We start from the raw sequence: 16,358 nt of genomic DNA, 5'->3' as shown, positions 1-16,358 counted from the left end.
ACTGTATTTTGTCAAATGCTTATTTTGCATCTATTGAGATGATCATATGATTCTTTAAGTCTATTGATGTAATGAATTACATTTATTGATTTCCATATATCGAGTCAGCCTTGCATCCCTGGTATGAAACCCACTTGATCTTGGTACATTATCTTTTTGATATGTTTTTGTATTCAATTTGCCAGAATCTTATTGAGAATTTTTGCATCTATGTTCATTAGAGATATTGGTCTGAAGTTTTATTTCTTTGATGTGTCTTTGCCTTTGTTTATCATGGAAGATTTTTATTTCATCATCAAATCTAAAGCTTAATTTTGCTGGATACAAAATTCTTAGTTGGCATCCATTTTTTTTTTTTTTTTCAAAGCTTGATATATGTTGTTATAGGATCTTCTAGCTTTCAGGGTCTGGGTTGAAAAATCTGCACATAACCTAATTGGTTCTCCCTATATGTAATCTGATTCCTTTCTCTCGTGGCTTTTAATTTTCTCTCCTTATTCTGTATGTTAGGCATTTTTATTATAATGTACCTTGGTGTGAATCTGTTGTGATTTTGTACATTTGGTGTCCTGTAAACCTCTTGAATTTGGTTTTCCAATTCGTTCTTTATGTTTGAAAATTTTTCTGCATTATTTCATTGAATAGATTGTTCATTCCTTTGTTTTGGAACTGTGCCTTCCTCTATCCCAATAAGTCTTAAATTTGGTCTTTTTATGCTATCCCATATTTCTTGAATGTTCTGCTCATGGTTTATTACCATTTTCAACTGTGTGATCTATATTCTTTCCAAGATTATATATTTTTTCTTCATTGTCTGAGGTCCTGTCTTCCAAGTGGTCTAATCTGTTGGTGATGCTTTCAACTGAACTTTTAATTTGTTTCTTTCGTTTCAAGGATTTTTTTGAGAGAGAGAGAGAGAAAGAATGAATTTTTAATATTTATTTTTTAGTTTTCGGTGGACACAACATCTTTATTTTATTTTTATGTGGTGCTGAGGATCAAACCCAGCACCCCACGTATGCCAGGTGAGCGCGCTGCCGCTTGAGCCACATCCTTAGCCTCTCATTTCAAGGATTTTTGTTTGGTTTTTCTTTAGAACTTCTATCTCCCTATTGAAGTAATCTTTTGCTTCCTGTATTTGCTTATGTAGCTCTTTGTCAAGATGATTTTTTTTTTTGCTGCCTGTATTTGCTCTCTTATATCATCCTTTAATTCACAAAACATTTTAACTATATACATCCTGAACTCCTTCTCTGTCATTTCATCTGCTGTGCTGGCCATGGATTCTAATAATGTGGTATCTTCATTTGTTTGTGGCACCTTCTTCCCGTTTCTTTTCATGTTGCTTTTGTGTCTTCCTTTTTAGCTCTGTGGATCCAAGGCGTTACCATTTTTATCCCATAGGCTTATAGTGCCCCTGTAGGGTTCCAATACCTCTCCTGAGGGAAAGGACAATGTTAACAAATATAAACAAAATACCACCTAAAAAGAAATATTTGTTATTAAGATATTTACAATTTGGTCACAGTGTACAGAAATGGTAAATTCAAGTATTACCTACAATATAATCAGTAGGTTTATAAAAGGGTTTACAGTTTCTGATGGTGGGCAAAGAACCCAGGGTGAGGTGTAGGAAGATATGTTGAGGAGGTATGAGATGAGGATATAGAGTTAATCTTAGGGTGTGTGAAAGAGAAATCTAAAGAAGAATATTAGTAGCAGGAGAATAGAGAGGTAGTAATTTGGGGTAGACAAGTAAGAGGAAAGACATAGAATACATAAAACAAACATGTATATTAAGAAAAATTTAAAAATGTTAAAATAATAAAAATTGGAGAGAAAAAAAAAAAGAATATACAACACAACTGTAATATACTATTCAGTCATACCAGTCCTCAATATCCTAATTCATGCAAAGTACTTGCTTTCACATATGTTGGGGATGTGAGGGCAGGAGAATAAAGAGGGAGAAGAAAGAAAAAAAATCTCAAAGGAAGAAATAAGGATTGTTTTGGTTGGAGATGAGAATCTTTCCTGCTTCCCTTCTCATCCAGTAGGTGGGGTTGTCTGTTCTTAGTTGGTATCTCTGTCCTCATGATGGTGGGGGTTACTAGGGTGTGAGGGTTGGTCTTGTGTGCAGGGCACCTGGAAGTGGGGTTTGGCACTCCAGTTGGGAGACTGCCCCTCAAGGACCTCCTTTGGCATCTATCTGCTCCTATCATGTGGGTGCTGGGTCTTATCTCCTTATCTCACCTATAGACCTCACAGTTCCTGCCCTCTAAATTAGTCTCTAAAGTGTATCTCCCTCACCCCGCCCCTTTCTACTTCCTAATCAGGAGCCTTTCTCCAGAGGTTCTTGTATGTTGCACTCTGGTGGCTGTCATAGAGGGCTGTTTTTTATTGCACTGTTCCAAGTTAGCAGCTCCTGGCTATTGGGAGGAATTAGAAAACTATGGGTACATGGCTGTTTGGTGTTCCAAACTAGTAGTTGCCCCAACTAAAGATGGTGATGAAGATGACCCAAGATGGAGGCAGCTGCTTTCTGCAATGGGGTGTTGGGTGGGGTGGGGTAGCCAGGAGATGTGTTGTGGTTCAGATGAGCTCTGTAGCAGGCAATGTTGCAGCTCTCAGCTTTTTTTCAGAGCTTCTGATGTCCCCAGGTGCAGGCCAGCTACCACAAGCAGGGGACTAAGGCAGTAGCTGCCAAGTCCCAAGATAGAAGCGACCCAAGAGGAGTCCCAAGAGGGAGCCCCACATTGGTAGATGGGGGTCCACATGAGAGTGGTGGCTGGAGTTCCTGCTCATGGGTAGCAGCTATACTTCGTGGGAGCGGCATCTGGGAATTCTGCGCTGGTGCTGATGCCAGTGGTCCCACTAAGGCACCTTGTGACCTGCGTGAGCAAGTAGTCAGGAGTCAGAAGTCCTTTTCTAAAGCTGAGGCCTGGGGCCTTGCGGGCAAAGAGGCTGTGATTCCTGCTCGGGATCAGCTATGGGGGGTCCTCTATCACTCTCAGCAAAACAGTATTCCCACAGGCTGAGACCCCGGTCACGGAGCGACACAGAATGCTGCCTCCCTCTGGTCTACCATCTTGGATCTGAGCAAAAATCACATTCTTTAGGAGCTTAACTTTTTTTTTATTAATTTATAAAAATGATGGAAAATAAGCCAGTTCAAAGGTCATTTAATATTCTGGATTAGAGAAGCTAATGTTTAAAATGTTGGTGGTAGCAGGTAGTGCTGACAGGTTGTGGAGATATATTGGCCCAAGGTACTTAGTGAATGATGACAACTACATTTTAAGATTAGAGAATCAGAAGAAAACTTGGAAGGAGTGGGAAATGGATTCCATTTTTATCATCTTAAGTTGGATTTTATTGCTGAATTTAAGAATTTATGATATTTTTTAACCAGAAACATTTATCCTTTTTTTTTTTACCCAGTAAATGCTGCTACTCTTCTTTTGGGAGCGGAGAATCAACATAAAATAAGTGTTCCTAGAGCGCCTACAAAAGATGAAATGTCTCTCAGAGCTTATACTGCACGGTGCAGGTTGAATAGATTACGCCGCACAGCATGCTGTTTATTTACATCTGAAAAAATGGTTAAAGCTATTAAAAAGCTTGAAATTGAAATTGAAAATAGGCGGTTAATTGTTCGAAAAGATAAACACCTCTGGAAAGATATTGGTAAGAAGGTTACTGATTAATTTTTTAAATTTCGCATTTAGTCCCTGCCCCCAGTTTTATTGAAGGAAGTATAATTGACAGATAAAAATTGTATATATTTAAGATGTACAGTGTGATGTTGATATGCATATATATTATAGGATGATAACTACAATGTAGCTGATTAACATATCTAGCACCTTACATAGTTACGCTTGTGGGGAGGATGGGTTGGTTGAGGACATTTAAGATGTATTCTTAACAGATTTCAAGTTTGTAATTCAGCTTTGATAACTATAATCACAATACTATACAGTAGATCTCTAGAACTTATTCATTTTGCATAAATGAAACTTTGTACCCTTTTGATAAGCATCTCCTTAGCCCTTGGCAACCACCATTCTCTCTGCTTCTGTGAATTCAATGTTTTTAGATTACATGTGCAAGCAAGATAATATAGTGATTGTTTTTCCTTTCCTGGCTTATTGCACTTAACATAATGTCCTACAGGCTTATCCATGTTGTGAAAAAAGACAGTATTTCCTTCATCTTAGAGGCTGAATAGTATTTCATTATGTGTATAGACACAACACATTTTCTTTATTCTTTCTTTCACTGGTGGATACTTAGATTGTTTCCACATCTTGGCTACAGTGAATAATGCTACAATAAATATAAAAATAAAATTATCTCTTCCAGACACTGATTTCATTTCGTGTGTATGTGTATGTGTGTATAGATAGATAGATAGATAGAGATATTTTTTGTTTCAAAGCTAAATTTACTTGCTTTAGCTTTTCTGCCCCAAATCTCACATACATAAATATAATCATGTATAGTTAAGAATAGAAGTATTTTTCATATAGACAATTTGCTTCATATAAGTGACTATTCTTTTTTTTCCACTGATATCTTTTCCATGGAATTTTATCCTCTTTATTTAATTAGTGATCTGAACTTGTCTTTCTTTTAATCTATATTTCAGGAGAACGTCAGAAAGTCTTGAACTGGCTATTATCCTATAATCCTTTGTGGCTTCGAATTGGCCTAGAGGTGAGCATATGTTTTAGTTTTAAACAGTTTATTTTTCAATTATATACTTAGAATATTCTTTAATAAAATGTGGTTTTATTCATAGAAGTTATAAAATTATTTGTTTAGCTTGCTTCATCTTCAATATAAAATATAAGGTCAACTAGGAAATACTGATTAGATAAGTAGACCATGTCATTATTTATTATTGACATATTGTTACAGAGTAATTTATTTCTATAGTCTTTTTCTTCTTTCTTTCTGTTTTTTTTTTTTTTTTTTTTTTTTTTTTTTTTTTTTTTGTATTGGAGATTGAACACTTTACCATTCAGCCACACCTACAGCCTTTTCTATTTTTTATTTTGAGACAAGGTCTTGCTAACTTGTTTAGGGCCTTGCTTAATTGCTAAGGCTGGCCTCAAACTGCCTCAGCCTTCCAAGCCACTTGGGATTACAGTTGTGTCACCACCATGCCCAACTACTTCTGTAGTCTTTTAAATATACATAATGTGGTCTTGGCTGTAATGAACCTATAGTATAGTAAACTAATTTTTTGAACATTTATAAATGAAAAGACTAGGCTGTTTAAAACATATTTTCTAATTTAAGTCTCTTTAAAACTCAATGAGATGTGTATTATTATTTTTACTTCTCTAAGAAAGTGAAAGCTATGATATTAAGTGACTTGTAAAATGCCAGTAATTGGTCAAGCCTTGTACCTACAACTGTCTGAGCCAAATCACAACTTTCCAATTATTTGATGGACTACTACTTAAAAAACGTCATCCAGATTTGAGTTATTACATAGTACTTGTTAACTATTATAACATTTTGAATAATTAGGGTTCTGTTATACTTTCATGATATCTGTAGTGGCATGGTTATAATTAAATTTGAACAATGTTCCTATACTTTTTAAAATTTTGGTACTGGAGATTGAATCCAGCAGTACTCTACTCCAATACTTTTTATTTTTTATTCAGACTGGTCTTGCTAAGTTGCTGAGGCTGGCCTCAAATTTGTGTTCCTCCTGCCTTAGCCTCCAAGTAAATGAGATTACAGGTATATACCACTGCTGGGGGCAGTGGTATATACCTGTAATATTCCTTTAAATTTTAAACATAAATGTAAATGCTCCTTGTCAGATGATTAAAAATTTATCTAAGTTCTAAGTTTTGGTTTTTTTTTTGTTGTGAAGTAAACATTTAAAAATGCATAAAATATATATGTACAGTTTTAAAGGGTTATTTACTGAATGACTGTGTCATTTCCTTACTGTTTAGGGTATAGACTATTACCAGTTCTTTAGAAGATTGTTGTCTACTCTTCTCCAATAGCGTTTCATTCCTTTTTTGAGGTAGTATGATTCTGACTTTAGGTTTTAATTTTTTGTTTTTAGACAATTTATGGTGAACTCATATCTTTGGAAGACAATAGTGATGTCACAGGGTTGGCTATGTTTATTCTGAATCGCTTGCTTTGGAATCCTGATATAGCAGCTGAATATAGACACCCTACTGTTCCTCATTTATACAGAGATGGTAAACATTGCTGCGTCCTTTGCATTTTCTCCACACTATGCACAAATGGCTTCTAGTTATTCTTCCTGTTTCTATTTATGTTTTACTTTCTTAAAGAAACCAGTCTAAATAGGTCTGTTTCCACTGCCTTCCTTTCCCTTATTCCCATTATTCCTCTTCACTATGTATAATTATTACTACTATTTGTTGTCTCTATCCATCTTCTCCCTCCAGTAGGTTATAAATCCTATTCAGATTATATTTGTCATGCTTTGCTACTGTATATATAGTGCCTAGGACAAAGCTTGCAAATAGTAGGTGCTCCTTAAATGTCAGTTGAATGAATCCAGCTAAATCTCCTCCTGTATATATAGTGCCTAGGACAAAGCTTGCAAATAGTAGGTGCTCCTTAAATGTCAGTTGAATGAATCCAGCTAAATCTTCTCCCTCCAGTAGGTTATAAATCCTATTCAGATTATATTTGTCATGCTTTGCTACTGTATATATAGTGCCTAGGACAAAGCTTGCAAATAGTAGGTGCTCCTTAAATGTCAGTTGAATGAATCCAGCTAAATCTCCTCATGTGCCCATTTTCCTTATCCATGAATTGAAAATATTAAATGGTACCTCTTATGTAGAGTTGTTGTATAGGTTTATTGAATTCATATATGTAAAACACTAAGAAAGGCACATAGTGTGATTTTTTTTATTTGTTTGCTACTACTTTTTTCATGTTTTAAGTGAAACTTGCCTTTCATGGATGAATTTGTTATTATTTTTTTTAAATATTTTTTCTAAGGTCATGAAGAAGCTTTGTCTAAGTTCACATTGAAAAAGTTATTGTTGTTGGTCTGTTTTCTTGATCATGCTAAGCTTTCCAGACTTATTGATCATGATCCTTGTCTCTTCTGTAAAGATGCTGAATTCAAGGTATAGTTTTCATTTTATGTTATATATTTCAAATTTCCCATTTAAGACTTTTCTTGATCTTATGGCATATTTTCTGTTTAGAAAGAACATTAACTTTTTTTTAATTATTTTTTTTTAGCTGTTGATGAACCTTTATTTTATTCATTTATTTATATGTGGTGCTGAGCATCAAACTCATTGCCTCACACACGTGGGGCAAGTACTCTACCACTGAGCCACATCCCCAGCCCAGAAAGAACATTAACTTTCTAGAGGCTAATATGTTAGAATATAATATGAATGAATGTTTATTTAGTGAATCCCATCAGTAATTCTACCTTGCCTGATTTTTTGTTGGTTAACCTTTCACCAGTACATCATTATTACTCTTAATTTTGACATGAAAATGAACTAAACTATGTTTCTAAGAAATTAATTTTGAGGGAAATTTCTTACCTAATTTTGATGTAGTATATTATCAAATTAATGCTAGGTTTTGTAGTATGTTATTAATTATGAACAAATTTTAAAGAGAACATAAATTGAAAATGTATGATATTTGCAGTATTAACATTTGATATGAAACTGAAAATCTTTTTATACTATAATTAATTTTATGTCTATATATACAGAATGACCAAAAGGATTTGCTTTTATTATATAAAAAGTTATACTATTGAAATATTATATCTGCAATCTGTTTCTTTGTAGGCTAGTAAAGAAATCCTTCTGGCTTTTTCACGAGATTTCCTAAGTGGTGAAGGTGATCTCTCCCGTCACCTTGGCTTTTTGGGATTGCCTGTTAGCCATGTTCAGACACCATTTGATGAATTTGATTTTTCTGTTACAAATCTTGCTGTAGATTTGCAGTGTGGAGTGCGTCTTGTGTAAGTATAAGAAATAGAATCATTTTGCTAATGGAATAGACTAAAATTTTTTGGAAAACATTGTACTCTGTACTCATAAATATATATATATTTTTGTTCTTTCTTGTAATGGAATAAATTTAGGGTTGAAAAAAATTGAGATTTCTCTTTCAAAAAAATGATATCAGTTTTATGCCCAGAAACTTTTCTCCTATCACACTTTTTTTTCTGTTGGCATGTGACTTGAGTACATGCTCTGCAGTACATGGTTAGGAACTACTGATATCTCAGAAAAGGACTGGGAAAGAGCATGAAACTAATTCAAACATGAAACACTTAAATACATTTTATATCAACAGTAGCTTCATGAGTTCCATTATCATTTCAGACTAGCTTTAGTAGCATTTACTTTGTTTTAATGTTTGATTAAAATCAGATGAAGTGATAGAATGACTTGTCCAAGTTTTATAGAGTAAAATGGAGATATAGACTCTTTGATGCCTGACTTTAAATTACAGAATATTTACCAAATAATAAACTGGAATCCCTCACAATTGGCTATGATTTTAGTAATGGATTGCTTATTTCAGCTTTGGAAGGCCTGACTTTGACCATGTACTTCAGTTAGTCTCTTTAGAATTTCTGGATTGGAGACAATAGTCTTATTTCTAGGGAACTCTTCAATATGTTATACCCTTATCAAGGAAACACTTTGGGGGTTAAAAAAAAAAAAAGAGAGAGAGAGAGAGATTTAGTTATAGATGGGCACAATATCTTTATTTAATTTATTTACTTCTATGTGGTGCTGAGAATCAAACCCAGTGCTTCACACATGCTAGGCAAGTGCTCTACCACTGAGCTACAGCCCCAGCACCATTATGTATGTTTTTTTATGTGTATTTGAATTTCAAACCAGCCAGTTAAACTGGTAATGGGTTGGTCTATTGTTGCAGAAATGTTTCCTACATTGATTGGTCTAGGATGATCTTAAGTCATTTTCTAGCCTTTAGAAACTATGATTCTGTAAATAATTTTGCCACCTTTTAGTTATATACAACATCAGATGAGGCTTGCTTTTTCTGTGGAAATATTGACTATTGTGTAGTGGATAAAATATTGGTAACCTAGATGATATTAGGAATTTGAATTCAAGCTCTGGAGTACATGTCTTTTTTAGGTAGACATTCAAATATGTTTATTGTATGCATTACTATTATACACACAGAGAGAGAAAGAGAATTCGACCAACTGTAGTTATGGAAACTGATGAAACAAGATTTTAATTGCTGTCTTATTTCTGTCATAGCAGTATATGATGATGAATTAGATCAATTAAATTAACTTCCTCTGGGCCTTTGTTTCTTTCTCTGTAAAAAAAAGGGGGGGGGCCACTAATACCTGACTATGGGATTTACCATGATGACTAAAATAAAAAAACAAAAAAAACACTTAACTTGATTAATAGATTATAGCACACCTTAATACATGCCTCTTTCTTCTTATCCTTCCTCTCCTTCCTTTTTTTCTTTCTCTGTAGAAGTTTATTATTTTGTTGATATGTATGTATATTTTTGTGTATGTTTCAGTTTTCTTATCATTTTATTCATGGATTTCCATATTTAAAAATTAAAAATGAAAACCAGCTACTCATTAACTATGGAGCAATACAGTTTTGAGATAGTTATTTGGAGTCTTTTTGACCTTACTCTCTTTAAACTCTTGGGATTTATGTGGGTAATAACTATTTTTAAATGAATATTTCTTTTCATATATATTGTTACATAGCAAATTCATCTGAAAATTTCTTTACTACTAGGCGAACCATGGAACTTCTCACACAGAACTGGAATCTTTCAAAGAAACTCAGGATTCCTGCAATAAGTCGTCTTCAAAAAATGCACAATGTTGACATTGTTCTTCAAATTCTTAAATCACGAGGAATTCAATTACGTGATGAACATGGTAAAAACTAAACAGAGAAATACTTATTCTCATTGAATATTGGTAGATATATATATACATGAATCATGCTAATGGACTGCATTTTTATTGGCAGGAAATTCAATCCTATCTAAGGATATTGTGGATAGGCACAGAGAAAAGACTCTTGCATTGCTTTGGAAAATTGTATTTGCTTTTCAGGTATTATACATTTGGCACATTTTGTGTTTTTTTTATTTTTCAATTTTGATTACTAGTTTATAAAAGGAATTTGAATCAAATAAACACAATAATAACTACCACTTATTAGAATTTATTCTGTCTCAGGCCTGTGATAATTTTTGTATGTATTTTATTTTAATATTTCTCACACATGCATTAGGTCATGTTAAGTCTCCTTCACAGGTGCGGAAACTGAAGCTCAAGTTTATATCATTGATATGTGGAACTGTGCTGAGAATCTAAGCTTGTGTGGCCCCAAATCTCATTTTCTTAACCACTAGATATTTTATCAGTGTAGATTGTAGGGTGGTGATGTAGCTTAGTAGAAGAGTTCTTGCCTTGCCTAGCATGTATGAGGTCCTTAAAGAAAATGTAGATTTTTCTGAACTTTGGGAATTTTATTTTTGGATTTTAAAATTTTAAAACCTAATCGGTTTTATTTTTTTAACCTGAGTTGATCAAAATACAGAATAGATACTTTAATTCTGTAGGTCAAAAATAACATGATGTGGAACTAGAGAGAACAAAGGAAAAAAAGGGGGGGATAGGGTGGGGAATCTCATGAAAATAAAAGACCAGTATAGTAGAGGAAAGTGAGGCAAGAAAGGAGAAGGCAGGAGAGGAGGAAAAGGGGAGAAGGGTACTAGGAAATGGCATTGACAAATCATGTTATGGGTATGTATGAATATGTAACAATGAATCCCCCTATTATGTACAATATAAAGCACCAATAAAACATTAAAAATATAAACTAATATATGAAAAATTAAGGAATTTATCCTTTTTATATGTTTCAGGTGGATATTTCCCTTAATTTAGAGCAATTAAAGGAAGAAATTCACTTTCTAAAATACACACACAGTATAAAGAAATCATTGTCTGCAGTGTCGTGCCGCTCTGATGCTATTATTAATAAGAAAAAAGACAAAAGAAATAGTGGTTTCTTTGAACAGTATAGTGAAAATGTGAAATTATTGATGGACTGGGTAAATGCAGTTTGTGCCTTCTATAATAAGAAGGTAAAGTTTTTTTGTGTGGTTGGTTTTTTTTTAATTCACTATCTTTAAATAATTTTGATTGATGTCAATTAAGCTTAATGCATAAAGTATTTTCTTACATTTCTTAAATAATGTAATTTTTAGATTTAAGCAGACTTTTCCTCACATGAATGATTATATTGTTATATGCTAGATTTTAACTAATCTAAGTTGTCACCAATTGGAAAATGCATGATGTAAGTTTTATATATCACTAAGGGGGAAAATGCCCTTAATTAAGCATTTATACAGAACTGGTATATGATGTCCATTTTGTTATTATATTCTTGTTTGAAATGGCTATCAAGTGTAGTAGAAGCATATGCAGAATTCATAAGAGAAAACTGTGATGTTCCAAACAAAGTATGTACATTAAGTAAACTTTGTTTAGGCATTGAGTATATAGTGCTGTTGGCCATGCTTTGTTTCTGACTGAATCAGAAACATACATAGAACAATGCCATCTACAGACTGATGAAAATGTTGGGACCAGAGACTCACAGCAACTTAACTGTGTCTTTCCCCCCTGAGAAGTGGTCAGTATTCCCTATTCAGTGTTCACGGATAATGAGAATTGACTATAACTACTGTATTTTCTTAAGAGAACTATAACAAATTACTGCAAACTAGACCTTTATTCTATTCACAGCTCTAGAGACTTGAAGTCTGATACCATGCCTGAGAAGGGAATATGCTCTCACTAAAGTCTCTAGGGAACTGTGTCATGTTCTTAAGTACTGGTGGTTGCCAGCAGTGCTTGGTAGTTTTTGACTCATCTGTGCATTATTTCAGTCTCTGCCTCTTCCCATCTTATGGAGTTCTCCTTGTGTTTCTGTCTGTGTGTCTCTTTCTTCTTAAAAGGACACCAGTCATAATGGATTAAGAAGTCACCCTACTTGTATGACCCCATGTCACTTAATTATATCTATAATGACCTTGTTTCCAAATAAGGTCACATCCTGAGGTTCTGGGAAGGATGTGAAGTTTTGATTGATACTATCTAATCCAAGACAGTAATAATATAAAATCCTACTTTTGAAATGGTTAGGATTTAATATTTGAGAATTTGGCTGTGCATATGGTATACTAGATTCTCTTAACAATTAGTGTGATAGTCTTTAACTACTAAAAGGATATAATGTTCTATGAAAGCTTATATGAGTATTTAAAAACAAGTAATTATTTTTCTGGTATTTCCAATCAGGTAGAGAATTTTACAGTGTCTTTCTCAGATGGCCGTGTGTTATGTTACCTTATCCATCACTACCATCCTTGCTATGTGCCTTTTGATGCTATATGTCAGCGTACTACTCAAACTGTGGAATGCACACAAACTGGTTCAGTGGTATTAAATTCTTCCTCTGAATCCGATGACAGTACTCTGGACATATCTCTTAAATCATTTGATCCTGGTTAGTCCTTTTTTGTTGATCAACCTTTCTGGTTCTTTGCCATGTCTGATTTTGGGCTATAGCATTCTAATTTCTTTCTTTCTTTCTTTTTCTTTACTTGCATGATAGAAAATACTTCAGAACTCCACAAAGAACTTCTGGAAAATGAAAAGAAAAATTTTTATTTGGTCAGGTCTGCAGTTAGAGACCTTGGTGGAATACCTGCTATGATTCATCATTCAGATATGTCAAATACAATTCCAGATGAAAAGGTAAATAAGAGTTTCTTAAACTCTTAATAAGTCTCAGAATATAACAGTGAGTATATATTCTCTGTTGATCTTCTGTATTCATCTTTTGTGTTTTTTTAGGTGGTTATTACCTATTTGTCATTTCTTTGTGCAAGGCTTTTAGATCTTCGTAAAGAAATAAGAGCTGCTCGACTTATACAGACAGCATGGAGAAAATATAAAATAAAAACAGAACTAAAGCTCTATAAGGTAATCCTAGAAAATGAAGACATATGAATTGTACTTTAAAATATGCTAGTGTTTTGTTTTTTTGTTTGTTTGTTTGTTTGTTTTTTAATGGTGCTGTTGATCAAACCCAGGACATACTTGGCTAATGTTCTATCACTGAGCTACTGTACAGCCTCCAGTTGATTGGTTCTTGATGTGAATTTTATATTTACTAATATATGAAGTTAAAAAGATAAATTTAATAATTGCATGTATGTGTTTTGAGATGACATGGTGTGAATATTCTAATCACTACTATTTTCTTAATTTGATTCCTTTCCACCTCTGTCCACCCTTTCACTTAGTCTGCCCTAGGGCATGGGGAATAATGTTGTCTGCTTTGTAAATTTGTGAAGAATAACTTAGGGATGCTTGACTCAGCTCTTCTTACAGCAGGACTCTCCTTTTGATTTTTTCAAGTTGTGCTCTGTGAGGCTTTTCCTAGTGCTAGTGTTGATTGGGTCTGGACATCAAGTGTCTGATTTTGCAGTAATTAACAAGACCATTTTGTTTGTCCTGAGACCATCTTTCAGTTTATCCTTTATAAAGCAGTACTTTGGTGTCCATTATTTTATTTTTCAAAATGTTTAAGATCTGGACACAGGGATAGAGATGTTATTTATTGCTTTCTTTTGTGATCCCAACAGTACAAAATTTTTCATTAACATAAAATAGCTTCATTCTTAGGTTCTGAGAAAAATGCCATTTTTAATAATCTGAGAAATGGTCTCTTGACCAGTTGAACAGAACAGATTATTTTAACCCTTTCATCTTCCTACCTACTAACCAATATTATACTTAATATTTAGAAAACAATCAATAATAGAACAAGTAGTCATCGTCTAATAAAATTTATCATAGATATTTCAGAAATAGGTTACATTCATTATTGCTCCTCAAATTTTTAATTACAGTAAATTTATATTTATGGCCAGTTTTCAGTAGCTATCTAAAACAATTAACATTTTGGCAACTACGAAACATAACCTGCTTTCCTATACAGTGTCTGACTTAGAAAGAATAATAACTGAAATAATTTGCTCTTGCCCAAAGTCCTGTAGTAACTTAATTAACTTAAAAAAATTAATTATCATATAAGGAATAAAGTCTTAAATAATTAAGTATTTAATTCACATTTGCTGGTTTTGTTTTGTTTTTTAAGGAGAGAGACAAAGCTGCAAGAATTATTCAGTCAGCTGTAATAAATTTTCTAACCAAACAACGAATGAAAAGAAAGATTAATGCAACACTGGTCATTCAAAAATATTGGAGAAGAGTCTTAGCACAAAGAAAATTACTAATGTTAAAAAAGGAAAAACTGGAAAATGTACAGAATAAAGCAGCAACGGTCATTCAGGTATAGTATCCTGAACAAATTTTTTTAACTTAAACATTCCTAGTAACATTTTAAAGGAAGAAGGAAAAATATGACAAAGTCTTCAATGATTATATATTAGAATTCTTTTTCTAATGTTGTCTCCAATATAAGTGCCTTATAAATGGCTATTATACTGTATTGTTGAAGGAATAATGATGACAGGAAAAGTCTGTACATGTTCAGAACAGGCACTTTTTTTTCTGGAATATCAATCTCTTGGTTGAATTTAATAATGTAGAATTCATAGATACAGAAAGCCGACTATATTTGATTAAAAAAATATTTAGCGTCTCCTTACTACCTGTGAATCTCTTTGCTACATTCAGCATAAGACTGAAACATAATTGAAATGCCTTCTTTGTTCTGAAAGGGACAAGACTCTAGTTCTATGCATCTTGCTGTCTTCATTTTGTATTAGAGATTTGTAGTCTTCCACTGCATGGGACATTGTGGCATACAGCATCACTCTACTTTGAATCCATGTACCTTACCAAGGTATAGCTTTATCTTAATAATGAGTCCTAGAAACTTCTCTTTGGGAACAAATAATACACACATTTTTCTTCCAAGCCCATTTAGTTAGTATATAATGAAAATAGTGCTTATAATTAGTCAATAGAATGTCTATGTTATTTTATTTTTAGCCAAAATATGTAACATCTATTTAACATAATATGTTCCTTGTGTTGACTATTCTGGGTCCTTTGCTTTTTTATATAATGTTAGCATCAGTTTGCTGATATCCAAAGTAATTGGTGAGATTTTGATTGAGATTAGATTGAATCAAAATAAAGAATTGACATCTTGATAATTTTGAGTCTTCCTAAACATACATGACCATGGTATATTTAGATCTAAATTTCTGATATTTCATCAGTTCTGAATTTTTGCTCATATAGATTTTGTACATATTTTGTTAGATATGCACCTTAGCATTTCACTGTTTTGCTACAAATGTAAATAGTACTAAGCTTATACATTTATTGTTTACTTATTATTCTGAGATTTTTTTCTTTTTTTTCCTTTTTTTTTTTTTTCTTTTCTGTAGATTCTTTGGTACCCAGTCCCTATACTGCTCTACTTGCATGAAAGGGGGAAAAAAAAAAAACCATATAGTAAGAAACAACATGCCCCTCTCCTAATCAGCAATTTATAGATTGTTTTGGACAGGTTTCTATAAGAATTATCTAGAACTTGATTACCAGTAGCCTGGGATCATGTAGATATCAGCAACTGGAATTGGCTGGAAAGTCTGCAGTCCTGTTTGTTGAGCCAACATATTGTTTCATTGACTAAGAAGCTACATTATAATTGTGGCTTTTCAAGAGACAAAAGTTCGCTTACTTTAGAGTGTTTCCAAAATTCCATATATATATATTATATATCTATAATCCCCATATTTGGTAAAAGAAAGTAATTTTATTTTTAATGACAACAATAACCCTGAAAGTGGTCTAGCCCATTTGTTTCTCAAACTCCTGTACAGTTGTCCCTTGCTATCCATGAGGGATTGGTTCTAGGACCCCAGCAGATATCCAAATCTGTATGTTTACAAAATGGCATGGTATTTGTGTATAATCATGCACATCCTCATCCTCCAGTATGCTTTGAATTCTCTTATAGTATTTCTAATATTCAATGCAATGCCAGTGGTGTATAAATAGTTTTTAGACTTTATTGTTTAGAGAATGATGGCAAGAAATCAAGTTGGTACATGTTCAATACAGTCACATCTTTCTTTTCTTTTTTCTTTTGGAAAATGTTCCACCCTCACCTGTTTGAATTCATGGATGGGAAATCCATGGAAACAGAGGGCTCACTATGTTTATATTTTCAGTCCTGTAATGTTATATGTTATAGTACAGGATGCCTTATGTA

At 33.3% G+C, this 16,358-nt stretch overlaps 1 protein-coding gene across 1 annotated transcript in view; it reads left to right on the top strand.

Annotated features, from left to right (window-relative positions):
• Positions 1 to 16,358, top strand: part of LOC308651314 (abnormal spindle-like microcephaly-associated protein homolog) — a gene marked incomplete at both ends in the record, with an annotated part of 80,468 nt that overhangs the window by 46,211 nt on the left and 17,899 nt on the right. The window contains 12 exon segments of the mRNA XM_081298230.1: positions 3,442 to 3,687; positions 4,652 to 4,719; positions 6,098 to 6,239; positions 7,018 to 7,148; positions 7,839 to 8,014; positions 9,810 to 9,955; positions 10,050 to 10,135; positions 10,954 to 11,175; positions 12,398 to 12,605; positions 12,714 to 12,856; positions 12,956 to 13,084; positions 14,265 to 14,459. Coding sequence (XP_081154356.1) covers positions 3,442 to 3,687; positions 4,652 to 4,719; positions 6,098 to 6,239; positions 7,018 to 7,148; positions 7,839 to 8,014; positions 9,810 to 9,955; positions 10,050 to 10,135; positions 10,954 to 11,175; positions 12,398 to 12,605; positions 12,714 to 12,856; positions 12,956 to 13,084; positions 14,265 to 14,459 — 1,892 coding nt within the window.

The sequence above is a fragment of the Spermophilus citellus genome, assembly GCF_964194105.1.
Source record: "Spermophilus citellus genome assembly, chromosome: 6".
Classification (NCBI taxonomy): Eukaryota; Metazoa; Chordata; class Mammalia; order Rodentia; family Sciuridae; genus Spermophilus; species Spermophilus citellus.
Note: the sequence above shows the minus strand (reverse complement) of the source record. Positions and strands in the feature narration are given on the sequence as shown.